Source organism: Rhyacophila brunnea, unplaced genomic scaffold (assembly GCF_057557595.1).
Source record: "Rhyacophila brunnea isolate RB1 unplaced genomic scaffold, BYU_Rbru_1.0 scaffold_11, whole genome shotgun sequence".
Classification (NCBI taxonomy): domain Eukaryota; kingdom Metazoa; phylum Arthropoda; class Insecta; order Trichoptera; family Rhyacophilidae; genus Rhyacophila; species Rhyacophila brunnea.
The window spans coordinates 23,944,148-23,965,996 of NW_028232763.1; the positions used below are offsets into that span (position 1 = coordinate 23,944,148).

The 21,849-nt window shown below is 30.5% G+C and overlaps 1 protein-coding gene across 1 annotated transcript in view; it reads right to left on the reverse strand.

Annotated features, from left to right (window-relative positions):
* Nucleotides 1-21,849, reverse strand: part of LOC147078505 (opioid-binding protein/cell adhesion molecule-like) — a 439,789-nt gene that overhangs the window by 116,509 nt on the left and 301,431 nt on the right. Inside the window, exon 2 of the mRNA XM_085957293.1 lies at nucleotides 12,276-12,397. Within this exon, the coding sequence (XP_085813419.1) occupies nucleotides 12,276-12,397 (122 nt within the window). The remainder of the gene's footprint in view (nucleotides 1-12,275; nucleotides 12,398-21,849) is intronic.

Here is a 21,849-nt window from a genome sequence, read left to right on the forward strand (position 1 = left end):
ATTTAATATTTACTTTATTAAATTTATCACAAGTTGGACAAAGAAACTATTTCCATTTTGGATTTGCCAATTTCCGAAAACTACTCACCTACCTCCAAATATTGAAGCTTATAGCAATTTCAATTTTAGCCAAGGTTCATTTAACTATTTGCTGGCTTTTATAATTTGTAATCATTCCGCATATAGAATAACAAAGATAGTGTGTCTAAAACCCACGTAAAGTATTGGTAATCCGACATCGTAAATGAACGATTCACAATGAAAACGTCTTATATATGAAAACATATGAAGTTTTAATGATGAGTTTCAAAGTCGGTAACCTCCATTTTTACTCGTTTTTATATTTTTCTTGATTTTGTACACTTTTCTGTCGTATGTCGGTATATTAAAAAATACGTCAAATACAGCTCCGTTTTTTATTTAAATATAATTAAACCGGAGGTAGATTGCAAATTCGTTTATATTCATAAACCGCCATTTTATATTTTACAACTTACTTTAAAAATGATGTTTTATTAATTTTATTGACTTTAAGATTATTTTATTTTGCTAATTGTTTATAATATGTTTGTAAAAAGACAATAATCTATTAGCAGTCCTAAATAATTAAATAATTAATTAATTTGAAATAATTTTTGGATTATTTAAAAATGGTGAAATATGGCGGTTAAAACTAACAGCTTAAATTAATACAATCATCCAAGTGTCTAAAATAATTGCTAAAATCTTCCTAATAATCTTTTTCATGCTTTGTTTCCTTTGGTAATATAAAACTTTTGCAAACTACTATGTGCATCTAAAATTAATTAAATATGTACGTTTTTAACTCAAAAGGCAGCAACACTATTTTCATTTGTTTTTTTGTTCTGTCAACCGGTTTTCAGTATTTCAAAATTAGAACATCTGGTTATTTTATTCAGAAAGAAACATATTAAATTTATTCCAAATTTGAAAAGTGACTGGTTTGTTTTAAAATTATCATGTAATACGTCATACTATAAAATCGAAATCGTCTTCTATTAAAAAAAACCCTTTATTCAAATTTTAAATAATTATCAAGTACCAATGCAAACTATGAAGTAAATGCAAACATTGATTACAATGTTTAGTTGTAATCTTATGAGGCAAAGTTCAATATATTGTATGGTGCAGGGGCGAATTGACCGCACAAGACATCGGGGAAAAAAATTGTAGGTCGACAAATCTGAAATGTATTTTTTTGTCAAATATTTTTAATGCACGTCATGAATAACGGACATAGATAACAAGTAAGATATCACAGAAAATGAATTATACTATTTAACGTGATAATACGTAATATACTTGATTCTTTGAAATTTTGTATTTATAAGCCTCTGTCGTCATCCGAGCAGTTTATCATGTAAGCAACTTGTTTTGAAAATTCATATTTTTGAATCTTTACAATTATTGTAAGTTCATAAATATATTATATCAAAATGATCTTTATCGGGGAGAGATTAAAAATATAGCAAAATATGGAAGTAAGTATCGTATTATCGACATTGACCCTACCCGATCAAACCATATCCACCCCGTACTACACCCGGTATTAATCGGGAGTATTTTGGACCCTAAATTTGGATTTTGAGCATATTTTTTATGACCAAGAATGTCTCATTGAACAGAAACTGAGGTCGCCATGCACACAAATGTGCTTTGACTGAATTTACGTGACTTTAAGTTAGGAGTACTCACGGGAAAGTGGAGCACATAGAGGCATAATAAGATTTAAAAATATACTAAGTAACAAAAGTGTAGAGATCTTCACGTTGGTAATATGACGCCGCAAATTTTATAAATGCAACAAAATTGGCCTTTGTGGCAACCAAGTTGGGTGGTCCGATGGGTACAACAGCTGGGTGAATCGTTTAAGACATTCTCAGAAGATGTGATTTACATTTTGTACTTCTCCGCCATATGGACATATTGAAAGGATAACAAAACCAAGCCGTATTGTCGAGAGCTAGTAATGGTATCGTATTAAAATAAAAATACATTTTTAATATCTCTACATACACATCTTTATTTATAAAATAGAAAAACATAATTTTCCATCGGTCTCAACAAACCAATGCACCCCTGATCGCGTGTCACATTTTTACACGAAGAGGCGTGCATCGTCGTGTATATATTCTTTATTGATAAAATAATGAATATTATATGTATTATGTATAATATCATCTACCAATAATAATAATACATGCATTTTTATCAATATACTACGCGATAAGACAAGACGTCAATACGTTGTTTTGGTAAATAATAATATGCACAAGGCTAATAGTTGACTGACCCGTGACTGCATTTATCGTTTTAATAAATAAAACAATAATTTTACTTACTGTATTGATGTTGTATATGGTAGGAAAATGTGTTATTTAAAAATATTAATAATAGTAACTATTTTTTTTAGAATAGAGTAATCTGGAAACGCAAGCGTTTGTTGACTTAAATTAGTAAATTAAGATGATTATAATAGTTACAAGTAAAATAACTTTATGCTGGCATCTGTTGTTTATGAACATGTCTCATGTAAAATAATAGAAAAGATCGTCTAAAGTCCCACTATAAAGTTAGCACCTAATCCCATCATCATTTTTAACCACTGGTAAGAAAAAATGTCAATAATTAATGAAGTCATCCAAATGGCCAGAATGTCTTTTAAAGCCTTCCAATAAATCTTTTTTCATGCTTTGCAAAATGTTACCCATTATTTTAAGGGGCCTATGTCATATAGTTTAATTTATAACTGTTTTTCCGGCGAGTAATGCGAATGGCCGTGACTAAATATTTTGAATAAAATAAAAAAGATCTTTTCTTATTTTCTATACGAAAACATTGAACCAAAAGACAGTAGTTGATTGATAAGGGTGTCCTGGTAACAAAATTGTTGTACTTGTGCGTTACTATGGAAATTAATATGAAATGTCATTCTGACGTTTAAGTTTTTCTGTGAAAATTTGTGGCAGGCCCAACTTAGATTAACAGATGCCAATTTATCAGCACATTTTTTTATACAAAACATATTCTTTACATATTATTTTTAAAAACTAATGCAAAATAAAAAAAATCAGATATCTACCAAATAATATTTCCACTAACATCTACCCATTCACGCAAACAGAAAAAACAAAATTTACAAGTACTTTGAAAATGTAACGTTTTTATTCTGATTTATACATTTCCACAAATATTAGTTTCGGTTATCCAAGTTTAGACTTTCAAGATTATCATATTGTACATATTATATAGGCACCATATAATATAGGTATAAAATTCCAAGATGCCGAAAGGTGTAACTATGATCAATAAAAGCAATATTTATGAAAAGCATTAATAATTGTTCATAAATTTTATTTCCACATCAAGCCTATTATCCGATATAAAGCCTATCTAGATTATGATATTATTATTATTGTGCTGGTATTTCTGAGATAAAAATTATAATTAATTCTGTTTTTAAAAATGCATATTATTTATGTAATACTTATAAAAATCTGAAAACATCATAAAAAATATTTACAATGAAGTATATTAGCTACTTACCTAACTTAAACAGAGCTTATAATTAATTTGTATTTTTTAATATACTTTTTATTTGGATATCATTTATTATTATATTACTGTTTGATTTTTTTTAAATTTTTAGACAAATTATTAATAAATGATATCTTTACTGTAGAAATAAACTTTTAGAAAATGTGTACTTATTTCATACCTTGGTTTTCCGATAAAGATTATTTTTCTTTTAAAGTAATTTTTAACACTAATTAATAAGAAAATATAGCATGTATTAAACTATTCAACCAGAAAGAGTTAACATCAGAAAAACCAAAAAAGGTTAGGATTTTGTAAGTCATATTTTTTTATGTCTGACTGCGGCCATGTTTGGAAAAATTGCGACATTGACTTGTAGATAACTTAATTAGTAGACTAGTGGTATTTTTTTGTATAAATATCATACACATAGGCTTCATATCCATAGAAAAAAAGGTTTTCTTCATCTTTGAACGCAATGGTATTTTCGTCTGATATCGACTTCAAATAATGTTTTTAAAATTGGAACTGTGTAAAAGACACATTGCGCATGTCAGGATTATTTTTTTGGAAAATGTAAAATTATATTAAAGATGCGTTTGAATGGTATAAACTGCTCCCCATTTATAACAATTGATTATTAATCTAAATGAAATAGTATTTTTAAAATCATAAAGTCGTTATCGTGAAACCGATGGCATTTATTACCACAGCGCTCAAACCAATATTACTCATTCCTAAAGAAAATTCGTTTTACTTCCAGACTTGATTTTCTCGGTCAAGTATCAAGATCCAATAACGCGAATCGCTTCTGCTCTAGTTTTATAGTTGAGATTTTAGTCAGCAGATAAGTACTATTTGAAATTTCTTTCTATGTCCTTTGAGAATACGTTATGTCATTGCGGTTGTTGATAATTTGAATTTTACATAAGTATTAGCGCATTTTTTCAGATGTATGTTTAGGTTTTAAATTTAAAAAAATATATATTACTTGAAACCGATGTCATTACATCATATATTTGTCTTGATTTATCTATAATAAGCATGTAAAACGTTCGAGAAAACATATGTAAATGTGTACGAGAGAGCGAGATGTTTAGAAAACGTATTAAAATGGGTAAGGTAAGAGAAAACATACACGTAAACTTTCATTCTATATTTGAAAAATAAACGAAATACTTTATTTTAATCGGATTGTTAATACTACGATTCTCTCATAATAGTTTGACAAACGCTTATAGTGCAGTACTAGCATAATATCGAGTATGTAGAAAGTGTTAAAGTACATAACGATTCATTTGTGACAGATTGAGTGGAATTTATAAACAAGTATCGTATCGTAAATATGATTTTGAAAAATAGAGATTTCGGGAATGGATAAATCGAATTTCTCAGTAATAATTTATGTTGTAGAACTAAGCCACATCCAAGAATGTTGATAAGTCGACAGATTTTTTTAGTATGATCATAATAAGGGTTTGTAATATGTACCGGGATCCCGGTATCTCACTAGATTTATTTTTGACGAACCGGAATAGAAAGTTAAGTTTGGTTTGGACATGACTCAATTTAATTTTAAAAACTATCCAATACCTTCCGTTATTTGTATTCTTAGTTCAGTGAAAACAAATAAGTATGGCTGACAAAGTTTAGTATTCATTATTTTTGTCAGATCTCCGCAGCATACCCTCTACTGCTTGTAACTGTAACTGCTCCTCTGGATCATTTCATCTCTTACTTTAATAGGTACTGATATATGGAAGGAGATTGTTGGCGATGACTGTAATTTCAGTGATCACCATCCACAGTAATAAGGCAAACAATATTTACGCTCCTGTGAGTATATTCTTTTAGTGAAAGTCTTTTACACAATGCGGTTATCGGCAGTTATCGATGGCTATCGACGGTAGTTTATATATTAAATGTATTGAAGTGGTTAATTGTTGTAGTTAACAGCACATACTTTAATACAAATTAGTGGGTCTATTCCATACACAAGGCTATTATCGACGGTAGTTTATCATATTTATGTATTGAGGCGGTTAATTTTTACAATAAATTAACCGTATTAACTGTCAAGAAGGCCTATATTTTAAAAGCCTCTCTCTTGGCTATGTCAACTTTTAGAACGAAATATACAGTTTGGACAGTTTAGATGGCTTACTTATTGTAACAATTATAATACCTCGATATATAAATATAATAGACTACCATCGATAGCCGCCGATAACCGCTTTGTGAATAAAATAGAATAGACCCACCGGATGCATGAGATAGTCTCAAGCTTTTTTGTTATGTACCTATTAATACCTTTTAGAACTCACGTGTGTGTTGTTGAGTCCTTCATTCGGGTATGTACTTCGATGTATTGGTGAGTGAGTAACATTATAACGGACAGAAGTATAAAAATGGATAACACAGATGTTTATTTTATAATTCCGCGCCGAATTATGTTTTATTACACTAAAGCATGGACAAGCATAGGTCTTATTGGTGAATTAACGGGACGGTAGTCGTTGTTTTATGTAAGGTTTCTGATATGGGATTGGAGACGCCTCTTTGCGAGGGGTTGTATTTGGTATCACTATATTATAATTATCGAACTGTATTTGCAAAGCGTTTATAATAAAGACTTCGCGTGTTGGAGTTTCGATATAAATAATAATTAAGTTCTCATAATTTTTATTGTATGCCAACAAGTTGAATATTTGATTAATGTACCCTTTGATAGTGAATTAATCGTATTTATATAAAATTTATAAGGTACATAAACGCGGCACACGCTACCTGAAGACGATTGTAATTATCGCTCACCGCTCTTAATAATTGTTACGGGTAACATTGCTCGCATTAATTTATTGGCCATACCATATTCAATAACAATTATTAACTCAATTATACCAATATTGCCTCAAGTATTTAGCCAGAAATCGTATTAATGTTCCTGAAAAGGTGTTGTAACCTTGGGTCGAATTTATATTATAAACCTTTGCTCAGTGCCTTTGTTAGAAATTACTTACAAATCGAATAATTTAAATTAATATATTATATAGGTACAAATAACTTAATTAAACATAATTACAAAACATTTCTATATAGTAATTATATTATAGTCTATTGAAATACTTAATATCATTTATGTTTTTTGTTAAAATAATTAAATCACATAATTATGTATGCAGTACAATAATTATTATGCATTATTACCAATCTTTTAAGAGCATAATATATAAGTGAAACGGAAAATAATTTTAAACAGTAGTCACAATCAATGTAGTAACAATCGGAGACCGACAGTCGAGGTGTAAGCACGTCAATTTGTTTTGTGCTGGCGGAGGAATATATTCTTAAATCGTGTAAAGATAACTAAAAAACGCTACACCTGTACCTACTTGAAAAATAAAACATGTCAATGAATATACTATTATTATTAAGTACTAATATAACAATAAACATAACTGTAAATGGACGCATGTTGAATTTTTATGACAAATTATATTTTGTTCGGTTCGCGTCATTTGCACAATCCGCGCATCGCCTAGTCACGATCTTTTTAGACCATGCCTCAACTGAAGTATAGCCTTAAGTAATTTTTCATTTACAAAAAGTCGCATAATAATATGAAGTTAGGACAATATTAGAAGTTTCATTTTTCAAAACATTATTTTGAAGTTGATAACAGATAAACATACCAAATGAAAATGTAATCACTGTCATTGACACGTAATACCGCATTGAAAAATGGTTGTTAATAATTAAGATGGGAACATGAAAAAGATTTATTGGAAAGTTTATTAATTGCAAAAATTATACTTTAACACGTCAACATTTATTTTCCTTGGCAGTTATATCTATAGAAAGAAATATGACGGAATTAAGTACTTTGTGTAATTTTTTTCTGTATTTTACATGAGACACTTTCGTATAAACTTGAACGATATGAAGTAAGTAGTCTTTTTTAGTAGAATTTAATACTGACAAATGTTTTTGTATTACTTTTTCTAGGTCGAGAACACCGATTAAATATAATTATATTATGTCAAAAAGTTCATTAAAGCGTCAATCTGAGGCAAAAGATCTTGGGATAATTATTGATTCTTCATTATCTTTTCACTCGCATATAACTTCTACGGCTCTACGTGCGAGTAAGCTTCTAGGATTCATCATGAGAAAATCCAAACATTCAATAATCCAAATGTATTACGTACACTCTACGTCTCATTAGTGCGTAGCATTCTTGAATATGGGTCGATTATCTGGTGTCCTTATGAGGTTTCCTATAAGCTTATTTTAGAACGCGTCCAGAAAAAATTTCTTCGATGTCTTTATTTTAAGCCATTTAACTATTTTCCTTTCAATAATTCGTCAAATGATTATTTTCCGACTGCCTTTCTACAATGCATGCTTACTTTTCACTCTCTTGAATCTCGTCGGCCTCTTCTTATCTTGAAACACTTTTGTTTGTTAGCGCGAGGGATGGTTTCCAATCCTGGTGTTCTAATAAATTTGAATTTACATGCCCCTGCCAATTACCTACGTGGTGGCAGCCATGATTTATTCTGGATAGGAACCGTTTCCTCGTGTCAAACCTATCAGGCACCATTAGCGAGGGGTGCAAGATTAGTCGATGCGCTACCTAAAGACATATACATTTTCGGTGATGTAATTTGCATTTTGTCTTTGAAACTTTATTTTTCTGTGTAAAATTATATGTTTTTTGTTTTCAAAATTTAATTTTTCTGTATTAAATTGTACTTAAGTATGTTTTTATTTAATTTGTTTTTCTGTTATAATTATTATTATATTCTATACTGTAATATTTGTTATAATGTAAATCTCATATTGTGTACGTCTTGAATTTAGTTTTGTTATGTCCACAATGTTTTGTATTCTTAAATAAATAAATAAATAGTCGGGTGTATAAAAGGGTAATATCGGGTGTGATTTATGGTATTTCATATTTCACATACACGCGCTTTCGAGAATCGATAGATAATTAATTAGATAGCAATTAATGAAATGTTCAAATTCAATTATCTTGAAAAGTAAATGGACGACGCCCGTTTTTTTTTGAAATGATGTCTGAATTCGTGCACCTAAAAGTGCACTTCAATAAATTCTATTAAATAGCCTCAGTAACCAGCTCGGAACGTCGAAAAAAGATGAAAGTAGAACACACAGTGACAACCTAATAACCAAATAAAATAAAAAAACAACCGTCAATACCGTAAGCAATATGTTTTTAGAATTTTAATTTATATATGAGATGGGATTCACAATTAATGTTTTTGTATGTCTGGATTTTCTTAAAATACTCGTTAAACAACCTCCAGAAATGTATGTGAACTATTATATATAATTCTGTCAATATTAAGGTATTATATTTATAAATAAAACAATACGATGCATAATTTATCATACAGTAACCTTATTTAGTTAGGTACTGTCGTAAGGTTGGCAGAAGGTGGTGAATCCATATTTTGACGAAATTCCAAAATCAGAATTTAGCAAATCACACCGTTTCCCCAGCGTAATACGCAAGTCAATATTTCATTTTGTAGTAAATTAGGAGTGAATTATTGACGAACCATTTCGGCCAGGCAAAGTTATACTCGGCAAGAATTCATTGGTAAACTTGCCTACCTCCTAACTTTAGTTTCATCAAATTTTGCAGTCAACTAAGTGTCCCAGGAAGGTGACAAATACACAATGGGAATTAAATTATATAACTTACAGTAAAAAATTAACTAAGTTGAGGTGTAAGTATTTACAAAGTATATATATTATTATATTTTTAGTATATTATATTATTTTATATTGTTGCGTACAGTGACATTACTTGATTCGTCGCATAAGGGTGGGAAAATGGAAATTTAAAAGTAGTATCTAAGGTACCCTAAATATTGATGATATTAAAGCATACTTGTTATGTGGGCCTCATTACTAGGACTAGGACGCATGCGGCATACAGACAAACCTGATTTAAATGATGACATAGATATTGTGTTTTTTTGTTTGGTGTATTTTAATATGAGCGAAATGTGTCCAGCAGAAGTATTACCTATCTACACAATAAAGATAATAAACCTACTCGAATATTTAATAATAGGAAAACAACCCATGGCTGGTCTTAGCCTCCTCAAAGAACTTCCTACACCTACTCCTATCCTGAGACAGTATCTTTCAAGTATCTGCTTTGACCACACTAGCATCTTTGTTGACACCTTAATTAATTTATTTATTTTTAATTATAGTTACCTATTCATATTATATATGATTTTAAAATAAAATAGTCAAGTAAGTGGACTATATGTACAATATAACGACCCCTTTACAATGACATAATAATTTAACTAATCTTATAATTTACGCCCACGACGGCCGAGCGGTATCTTATCGGCTTATAAAATCATGGATCCCGGGCTCGAATCCCAGATCTGGGAAAAATTTAAATACAGTTTTTTTTCCAATGCGTAATTATCATTGGACCCAGAGTGTGGAAATTATAGATTGATCAAGTGGCTAACATCCATTTCTCGTTTAAACAATAAACTGTTAACAATACAATTACATCCAAGTCACTTAAATATTAGTGGCCTGTGATGCGGTCAATACGAATGTCGCTGTTCACAATGTTGAGCACTACGGAACCACAAAAATTTGTCTCACTTGGGTGATTGTGTGATGCAGCATAATATTTTGGTAAAATGTATTTTACAGATTAATTATTATACCAATAATCAATTATTCTAGTCACGTTGCGGCAAATGCTTTATTTATTTTAATATAAACTATTTTATCATTTTAAAAGTATAATACTTTCATAGATGTCACTCTGTTATATATTACACTATATAATCTATTTGTAAATAATAATATTTTGTTTGATAAGTTTACATATCCAAAATAGAATGTTATATTTAGGACGGTGGCATTGATTTGAGGAAATAAGAAAAGACGACATTTCCATAAAGGGCCCTAAAGGGTATATTTTCATGTATAAAAAAATCAAGTTTTTTTTGGATTTGTCATACACAAAAACTGATATTTATGATAATATATGCCGGACTGTGCCTCGGGCGTCCGCTGAGGGTGCGGTAAGCCCTTTTCTATGTCAAGTCAAGACTGTAATATTTTTATCATGAGCTAGACCTAGAAGGCTGCGAGTAATAAATTGGAAATATTACTATGAGAGATTTACCTCTTTAATATTTTAAGGTAGAAGATATACGGAAGGACATGCCTATTACGTAATATTTCAAAAGAAAATATTCTAGTAATTCTAAGCGGTAAGACAAAAATTCAAATGAAGATCGTCAATTTCACAGTTTTAAGGGTAACAGCTACGAGTACTAGAGGAATATCACAACAGAATTTATTCGACATATGAAATGTAATATATTCTAATTAGTTTGTAATTGGATTTATAATTATTTAATACAACTATATTATCGTCTCTGTTCTGGCAGAACACACACACTGGAGAATACTAGTTTTGAGTATTTTTATTTGACTATGAAGTTGTTAAAATGTTTGAAATGGTCTATAATTTGAGTTTATTAAGTAATCGTAAAAAGGATGACTTTAAAATAAAGACTGTTTATTTATTAAGAAGGTTTCCGGTTGGTAAAGTTTGAAATAAGAAACATTTTGGTATAACTAACTCAATATGACATTTTTTCGAATTAGTGTCTTCTGCCAGAACAGTTACGTTATTTTATGGTAATTTTTTTGAACTATTCATATTTTTAACGTTTTTTTTTCTTTAAATTTAATTTACATAATATAATAAATTTTTATAGAAAATGAAAACATGATTAATTTGGTTATGGATCTGAATCATCCATAGACAAGTACATAAGTAACGATTTATTCGTACACCTATCAAAATACTATTCGCATTGATAGCTTAGTGATCAGAAATGCCTCAGCAAAAAAGACGTGTTTTTCATCAATTTGTATTTTGGATTTTTCTAATTTCTATCATATGCATATTTTCGAGACTTATTCAAGTTATGCAATCTCATAATGTAAACGTAGCTAAGAAATGATTTTATTTAAATAAAGGGAATAAAAACCACGTCATCACACCAATGTTGATACCTAAAGTTTTATTTAAAAATAATTATTTCACAGGTGATTTCAAGGTTTACTTAACATTAGTTTGAAATTATTCTATACCTGGCTGATAATTATGTATTACTCTAATCACGATTCAGTTTTATTTGCATAAAACATACATAACCTTCTAACATAATATAATTGGAAAGATTTGAGTTCAAATCCCACTCGGTTCCACTTTTTATTGAATTTTGCAAATAGTTTCGTAGGTATGTATGAATTCTGTGGTTTACAAAAATATATATGAGGGGTGTATTTTCAAAGTGAACTTAATCCATTACTTGGCGAAAATGAGTTATGCGTGCCAAAATTTAAAGGATAATATTTTGAACAAGACTTTTTTGTATAGACGAACCTAATAGCATTAAATCCAGTAGAGAAATCAACTTAAAAATTGGCGTTAGTTACAAAAGAAACTTATTCCATTACTAAAAACATATGTAACATCAACACTGTATTCAGTTTTTTGGCGTTTGTCGAATAAGTTCACTTTGATAATACAACAAATATTTTAGGAATAAATTTAAAAAATAACAACGTTGATATTGTTAGCTTCTAAATCAAGATTTTTCAAAATTCTAGTGTAAATTTGTTACCTTGGCGCCACCTGATGCATTGCACGTGACTATGTAGGAGCTATTCTTGAAACGGACGACGTCGTACGAGGGTGGCTGCATTGTCAGCTCCGACTTGGGGTGTGGGTTGCCTGTCGCCAAACCTGCGGAAAATACAAATTGGCATTTAAGTCACTTACCCCGACACTGGTTAAATTTAATACGTAACAATAAAATAAAATTTTATTATAGTTTAAAAAAGGATACTCGTACGAATATCACGAAACATGTGCAACAAAATGAGAGTTTAATTAATACAATTGAATATAACACCGTCTCCATCGATTTATTGTGATAATTTAATAATTACCTAAATATATGGTGATGAAATAATTCGCATATTATATATTATTAATGAATTTATAAAATGTTGATAGGTGTAAAAGACAAGGCATGATAATGGCAATATATCATATTGAAAACTGTTGTCGAAATTGATATTTTACATTCATATATAATAGCAAACCGATATCATAATAATTACTTATTGAACTTATTCGCAAGTGCTAAACAATCTGATCCTAAGATGTAAATTTATAGTCTTATAAGAACACTCAAGAACAGATTTTAACAGTTTATTTTCATGTTTGTATTATAAATAGGTAGTCTGGCTGAAGATTTATCGAAAACTAACAACAAAAAAATATTAAACTGATTGCATTTGATAAAAACCAACGTTATAGTTTTATATAAAAATAAACGCTCCATCCAGTTTTCAGCTCTCCTGTGAAGTTGCTTATTTTGTGTTTGTATTATACTGCCACAGTGCCGGCGATATGTATATTATAATATTTTCCCCGAAAAGCCTTACATATTGTACAGAGATGTCACTGTTCAATTATTACAAAGATAACACAAATACTTTGATGATGACCTTTATAAAGTATGTAGGTCTATAATAATACTTATTTTTATATAAATATCAAATAACTGTGTTAATTTTTATTCTTATTAGAAAAAAATTACAATATTTAATAATAATAACAAGACAAGTCCGTGTCAATTGATTGATTATTTAGATGTCAACTTCCCCCTAAGTATACAAAACCGGTCATGTGGGTCTATTCTATACAAAAGGCGGCTTCAGCGGCTATCGACGGTAGTTTATCATGTGTATGTATTGAGGCGGTTAATTGTTATAATAAGTTAACCGTCTAAACTGTCAAAAAGTGCTATGTTTTAACGCCCCTCTTAACTTAACTTATTGTATAAATTATAATATCTCAATACATAAATATGATAAAATACCGTCGACCGCTGCCTTTTGTATAGAATAAGCCCACTATTGACTATACTATACTTATTACATTTTTATTATAAAATTTGCTCTATTATTCCTGTTATTTTTATACTATTTCCTGAAACTGTTTGAACAGCGTATTTTTGAGATTTTTTAGAGAGAGAGAGACAATTTTTGACGATTTTTTTAAATTACGTACTTAATTAACAGTAACATTATTTTCAGTATTTTGGTGGTAGTTATATATGTCAAAATGTATTCAACAACAAACTTAATAATCCACATAAAATAAAGTCTTGATACTTACATAATATATTATCATTTAGAAAGTTACAAAAAAAACCTTTTGATATCACATTATGACGTATTTTCAATTATTCAGTTTCTCTACAGAAAAAAATATTTATTTAAAGTCTTCTTCAATATTGGAAAATATAATACTTATTATTTTTTTTATTATGTAAAGTTTTCATGCACGTAGAGAATACTAATATTAAATTTTGGTATACGTAATGTAATAACACAGTATACGAGTCCAAATTAATGAATGTTCAGGGAATAGTTTGAAAGATAGTGCACTGGAAAAAGTCTGTTAGAGATTAAAATTAGAGAAGTTGGTAGTCTACGTGCCTGTTGACTTAAAAGTAACGGGTAGGAACTTCATATGTGTAATGATCGCGGATATTCGGAAATGGATATGCTATTTTAAGGAAAATTAAAGGAAAGCAAAAAGTTGATGGAGCCACATTTTCGACTATACATCAGATGCCGTAATGGAATTGGAGGAAGTATTTTACCTGATGGAAGATAATCAAGGTAATAACCAAATTTGGGAAGCTATATGTTTTTTTTTAAATTTAGCATCATAATAATAGATCTATAAGACGAGTGCACCGATAAATTATTGTAATTAAGAATAATTATCGACCAAAGTGAAGTCAGTACGATTTTTGTTTAAAATTTGTGCCTTTCGTCACGAAGGATTCTAAATTTAACTGCTCCAGGCTGTTTTTAAGTGTGTTTTAATCTTGATCCATATTTAATAGATTATAATAAATTCTATAAACATGTATAACTATTATATTATAAATGCGCTTGGTATTGAAATTTAAAAAAAATATGAAATTATGAAAAAATTATTAAAAATTATGTGAAAAAAATTGAATGACAAATAAATACCTCTCGAGAAATCGGATCGTAAATGCTTATATCAATAATTACTACTTCATTCCTCGAAACAAAATCATGATGAATAATTTTCTGTCGTTCAACGTAAAGTAGGTATATGGTTATAGTACGTTATCGATATTTTTATCTAATATAAAATTGATAAAACCAACCAAAGTATATTATTATTAGTACAACATTTATTTTTTGACTTATAAATGAATTATATAACTTTTAAATTAATGTTGTTGATATAATCAGAAGTACTAAATATATATTTGAAAAATAGCATTGCCGATATGATATAAGTATATAATTACAGATAACTCTAAATGAAATCGATTGAAGATAATACATCTGTCAAGTTCCTTCCGCGACTAACGTAACAGGCGGCGACAAGAAAACTTTTTTCATTTGGGGTCTGAGAGCGCCGCGGCGTCGTTCCGGACGCTAATGGAATATGATTCAAAGTTTGGACGCCGCGGGCACCCCCCGCCTCTGCTCAGCCACGGTCAGCCGATCTCGTCCTATGGCAATGCGATTTTCCAGATTTAATAAGTCTGCTTGAAAGCTTTTCCGGATGTTGCTCATCTTTTCTAACATGCCCCCTATATAGTCTACCTACGTATAGACCCCCCTGATATAACGAACGTTGACAATAGGAACAAAACACTCCACCACACACTGTTCGAGTCTAAATTGGATGACAACAAAAATAAGAAAAAAAAAATACTAGAAAGCTTTTTACCATCTGAAAAAAAAATATTGTAGATTTTCATTGAGCTTTAACGATAATATTTTCAATCATGCTAACAAGCTTTAGGTCATCGTTCATAACACGTAACTATATAATTTACATGCACTATCAAATAATTGATATCGTGTACAAGAATATTGCTTTCAATTAAGGATATTATATGGTCGCATACACATAATAAATAGAGCCTAGCAAAAATATTACAAAATATATAAATAATTTTTCCTTTACTACTTAATATTTTTTCCTAAAATTTAAAAATTATGGCATCGGTTTGTATTTTATAAATAATAAAATTGCATTCTTTGGATAGCCTAGATTTTAGGTCCTCGAATAAACGATTTCATCATTCAGAGACTCCAACTAAAGAAATGGCTGTCGAAAACATGTAGAATATACATAACGTATGTGGAATCTTGCTTGGACGCAACGTGGATCAGAGAATCTGAAGAGAATGGTGATTTCGGCTAGTCTTCAAAGAAGTCAAAGTAGATTAAGAATGTCATGGTAGCCTTCACTCTGGCATGATATAATCTGATGATGTTAAGGAGTGTTCTCTTTAGCTTTCGTTATCAGAAGATAGCTGCATTTTTCGAGTAGCCACGATCCTCAGTCATGATGAGTAAAATATAGATATCAGTGATGAAAAAAAACTATTCGGTTGCCGTATGAATTTCTTAAGTCACTCTCAAACCTTTATCAATTTATGTCATTTTTCTTGATGTATCTATTGTTATACTTGAAAGAATAGATATGGTTGGAAAATACTATAATTTGAACATTCTTCAAATATTTATTCTTCTTCATCTTCCTGTCGCTACAACATTATGAAGGTCTTAGGCTCCTTCAGTATTGGACTTCGTCTAAAACTTTTTTTTCAGTTTAGGATACCCAATGCCTTTTAAATTCAATTCGTCACTATCCTTCCATCTTCTACGAGTTCGACCAAGTATTTGTTTGCCTTTTAATTTTCAAAATGTCAAATGTCTTTGTTATGCGTGACTCATCCATCCTGTGTATATGGTTCAGCCATCTAAAGCGACCCAATTCGATGGACTGCACAATGTGTGGGCTCCCGTAAAAAAACGTATTTAGATTGGATCAATTGTGTGTCATTGATAGTTCTGAAGATACCACTCAGCAAAAGCCGCTCAAATGAGCCCAACACTCTTTTAATGCTTTGGTCATGCACCAAGTCTTCGAGACAATCATGACAACTTTTCTTATTAGTGTTTCGTACGGAATATACTTAAAAAAAATGGAGATTGGGTGGATTTGAAACCACATCCATTGTACTTTACCAATTGAGCCACCTGCGTCATACAAAATTTTAAAGTATTCATTCACCTGAAACGCTTTACAAATTGAATTAATATTGGCAATCGGCTTTGTGGTTTGAATCAAAGTGCCAATAAAAAGTACTTTCATTGCTACCTAGTTGACGTTAGGATTTCTCAAAATTTTGGTATTAATGTACTTGCACTTGCTAATAATTTAATAAACATTTTTTTTTATTTAATGAAAGTTTATTATATGTTTTTTTATATACACGCAGTAAATTTACCGAATATGGGATGTATGCTATTTTTATCGATTTTCGTTAGGATAGTTTTAAAAAATCGTCACTGTTCTGGTAGAAAACACTAATTCGAAAAAAAATACATATTGAGTTAGTACCAAAATGTTCCTTATTTCAAACTTTACCGTCTAAAAACCTTCTTAATAAATAAACAGTCTTTATTTTAAAGTCATCCTTTTTACGATTACTTAATAAACTCACATGATAGACCATTATTTAAAACATTTTAACAACTTCAAAGTCAAATTACTCAAAACTAGTATTCTCCTTAGTTACTTAGTTAGTGTGTTCTACCAGAACAGAGACGAAATAAAATATAAAGCTCAATAATTACTTACTGCGACTTTTTAATACACAATTCATATAATGAATCCCTATTTTCGTGATGGAAAAAGCGATTCGCCGACAGACATTAGTATAGAAATTCAACATACAGATTTTTCCATTATATTATTTTAGTCCACAGGTATTTGTTCACGTCACGAAGGAAACTGTCATCAAAGTCCCATTATGTATCGCTAGTAATCGGTAGCTTTGCTTAACGATTGAAAAGTCGACATACTAGACAATATTATGATTTCTCTTTGCACGACAGAATTATTTTACGTATTCATAATATATACCCGTAACACACAAAGCATAGAATGATAATAATTCACGGTAAACGAAATTAATTGTTAATACATTCCATTTCGACTAGAGACTAGATAATCACTTTGATAAAATATAATATCCTCGCGTACATTTTTATTTTAAGAAATAGCTGAATGCCTTCAAATAGCATATCGACGAAATTTTAATAACGTCTAGACATGATGCTTGAAATAAATTATCTTGCATTGACAATATTCCATGAAAGCATATTATTATTGAATTCAAATAATTTCGTATGACTTCTACAAAAAAGAAATGTTCGAGAGATTCTGAACCGTCCCAAGATTTAATGAATATAAATTTATTTTTTATGAAAGTAGTACAACTCAAATTGATTGTATTATTTTGACGCTAGAATTTTGAACGTTTCACAATAACAACATAATAAGGAAGCATATATAATTATGGGGAGCAGTAGGATTAATGTTTGAAATATGCATGTCCTGATATGTCAAGATGATTTTAAGGGAGAAATATTATGATGTAATTTATTTATTTAGCAACGGCACATGCATCGATGATACCTAATACCAAAAAAGCTACACCAAATATAAGTTATGTAATTATCAGCAAACCAGTTGAATGCGTGATTCAATATTAATAATATATAACAATATCAATAAGAAGAAATGAGTCTTAAGTAATAAAAATAAATATTGAGATAGCAAGGAGTATTTTTGTTCAGTTGAGAAGTCTCCTTAGTAAATCTAGATCTACATGCCATTCTACGTGATCAGAAGAAACACGGTGCATTAGCGGCTACCAACCGCGCCATCAAACATAACCACGGGTTTATAATACAACTAACATTTGGATAGCCGCGCAGGAGGCGTTCAGAAAGTGGTCAGCGGTCGAAACGTATCTGGAGGCGTTGGCGAGCGGTTGTCCGTTGTACTGATAACGACATGTCATCACCTCGTGCGTGATCAGTGTTTGTGCTTTGTGATTAGCCGCGCTTTGACAGTGACGTGTCGTTTACAAAATTTAAAGGCAATAATTATTGATGACCGGTAACCCGCGGCTTTTCACCTGCTGCTGTAGTATGGGCCTAAAAAAGCATATGTTTTGCTGTTAATATGTAGTCCCAATTCATAATCATTGCTTTTGGATGCTAAACCATCGGAAGATGTCACGGAGAGTTGAAGCTCTTGAGATGTGCTGTCAGCTGTGTATACTCAATCTCATAATTTATTTTATTTGACTGATATGACAAATATATTGACAAATTAATTGGAAAATACTGTAGACTTTTATGTCGTATCAACACCAGAAAACTATGATACTCATGGTTTTGAAGAGATGGTATTGTTCATTTTTTATTATAACTAGGGCTTTTAATGTCAGATACTATCATAACAAAACATTATCTAACCTCGTCCTCGAAAGTTTTGAGCATACTAACATAAACAATACACATTTATTTATTGTTACCGTGCTTTTTAAATAATAAATATGTTAGCAATTTTATTTTGACCCTTCATTAACCCCAAGATTTTAATTTTTACCCCCCTTAAGGTAAATTACCCCATTCAACAACCTCTGCGATAGATATAACATTTAGAATTATATTTTACCATAAAAAGTGATACGATACAGTTTATACTGTGACAAACATAATAAAGCGTGGCGTTGATTATCTTTGAGATGACGACACCGACGTTATTATTTTTGTATTCCGGTATCGCGATATTTTGCAAAGTTCGTGTGAAGTTAGAAATGGCGAATAGTCTCCGATACGACTTTTCAAAGACAATTTCCTCGTACTTTTGTTTCCATAACGGCTCTGAACTTTGTCATTTCACAAAGCATCTGTAGAAAAATATATTTTGTTCTGTTATTCCCGTGTAAGCACTCTTTTGTCTCGCTGTAAACCAAAAAGCCGCCTTCAACTTATTTTATTCAATTCGTTGCTTAAATCTTTTTGCGGTCCGGAAATAGAACGAAAATAACAAAAAGTTATAGTGAAGATATTTTGAGTCTGTTTACAAAAAATAGCAATGTAAAGTAATACATTTTGTAATGTTCTTTTATTCAAATGAATGCCATCTATATCTATTTATACGAATAATTAAATTTAAGAGATAATTTTTTGTTTGATTATAAGCCAACAAGCTTCATCTTTTGTTTAGTTTATTCTTCTTTCGACCATGTCCGATCCTAATATGATCATATGGGCCTCCACAGAGTAGAGGTTTGTATTGACAGATTTTTTTTTTTACGAGAAATGGATGTCAGCCACTTGCTCAACCTATTAGGTCCATACCCTGATACATACAAATTGAAAAACAATATGTATACTTGACAGACCCAGGATTCGAACCTGGGACCCACGGCGTTATAGTCCAACGCTTAAGCCGCGCGGCCACCGTGGGCGTATCCTATTTAGTTTATATCCGCTCTATACTGCCCTTCTAAGGAAGAAGGCAGTAACTGACCCTCACACACTTACTCACTAGACTCTACACACGAGATAAATGACATAATTAGTTTTTTTTCAAATTTTAGTAATTTAGTGAATTAATAAAAAAACGGATATATTTTTCATTAGTAGGATGTTAAAATGCAAACAAAGTTATAATAAACAAGCAGTAACTGCAATGACTGCCTTTTTGTTAAGAAATGTGTATCATTTTAGCAGATGTTCATTTTTTCACTAATACTTTTAACGGTATTTTAGTGATAATATCTTAGACTATAAATACATCGATAATACTTATTTTAAAGTGAACAGAATATATAAAAGCTTTCAAAATTACCTAATGGGTGGCATTCATAACTCAATTTCACAAATGTTGCGAGTTATTGCCTACGTCCTTGGAAGGGCAGTACCTATAGTTGGGGTATACGGACGCGTCCAAAAACCCTGCTGTGAAATTCTTCTTGCGTCTTCTCACGTCATGTTATTACACCGTATAACGTCTGTAGAAGGCATTCTACGCCCTTGCACGATGCTGAAATATGCTTGGATTAAAGAATATGTATGTCGAGTACTTACTTGAGGCAAGTAGCTTATTTAAGCGTCAATCTGATGTCAAAGATCTTGACATATTGTTTGACTCAATATTATTTTTTCATTCACACGTCACTTCTACAGCTCTCTAGGATTCATCATCAGATAAGCCAAGCGGTTCAGAATCCAAATGACTTAGGTACACTCTACGTATATTTATTAGGTATGAAGTATTCTTAAATATAGGTCAATTATCTGTAGTCGTTATGAGGTTTCCTATAAGTTTGTTTTTGTGAATATCCATTTTTTTTATTTGATCATAAATCATCTATCTAACGGTTTTTCTTTGGATAATTTCTCTAACGAATATTTTCGACTATCTTTCTTCAAGGCATGCTCGTTTTTACCCCTCTTCAAGCTTGTAGGCCGCTTCTGCTTGTAAAAGTATTTGTGACTGCTCTCATATGGTGTTTCTAAGCCTGATGTGGTCAAAAATTGAATTTGTATGCACCCATAAATGACATGCGTGGTCACAGCCATCATATTTTCTGGATAAAAACTGTGTTCACGTGTCAGGCTTATCAGGCACCAATAGTAAGGGTTGTGGGGTTGATGGAGGTTCTTGGAGACGTACACATTTTTAGTGGGCTGCGTGGTTATATTTATATAATTATCATGCTATTTTTTATTAACTCAAGCACATAGTAAGTAATAAATAGACCAAGGAAATTTATTGTATCGTCATTTACTATTAAAGTTATCGAAGTTAATATTTTATATTTAATAGTTGTTATGGAACATTAACGGATGATATATTAAACTAAGATAAAGGCTTTTGATGCCAAAAATTGTTAACTTTTACCAGTTAGTGTAATAATTCATCGGCCCGATGAGGTAATAATTTATAACCGAAATTATTTTACGATTTATAAGTTGATTTATTTCACCAGAATGGTAACAAGTTCACTTCAAAAGGTGAAATAAATTTAAAACATAAGGATCTATGCTTCCAAAATGAAAGTTTTATCCATACCGCGATTTTAATGGAATGCTATTAAGGAAAACAGAACACAAACCGATATTCTAATTGATTTAAGATTAAATTTGTATTATTCCATTTGAATCATGTTTAGCGACCCGGGTTTTACATTTTGTATCAATTTATAAACCGATATAGATTGTAATTATTTGTTTATCAGAACTTAGAAA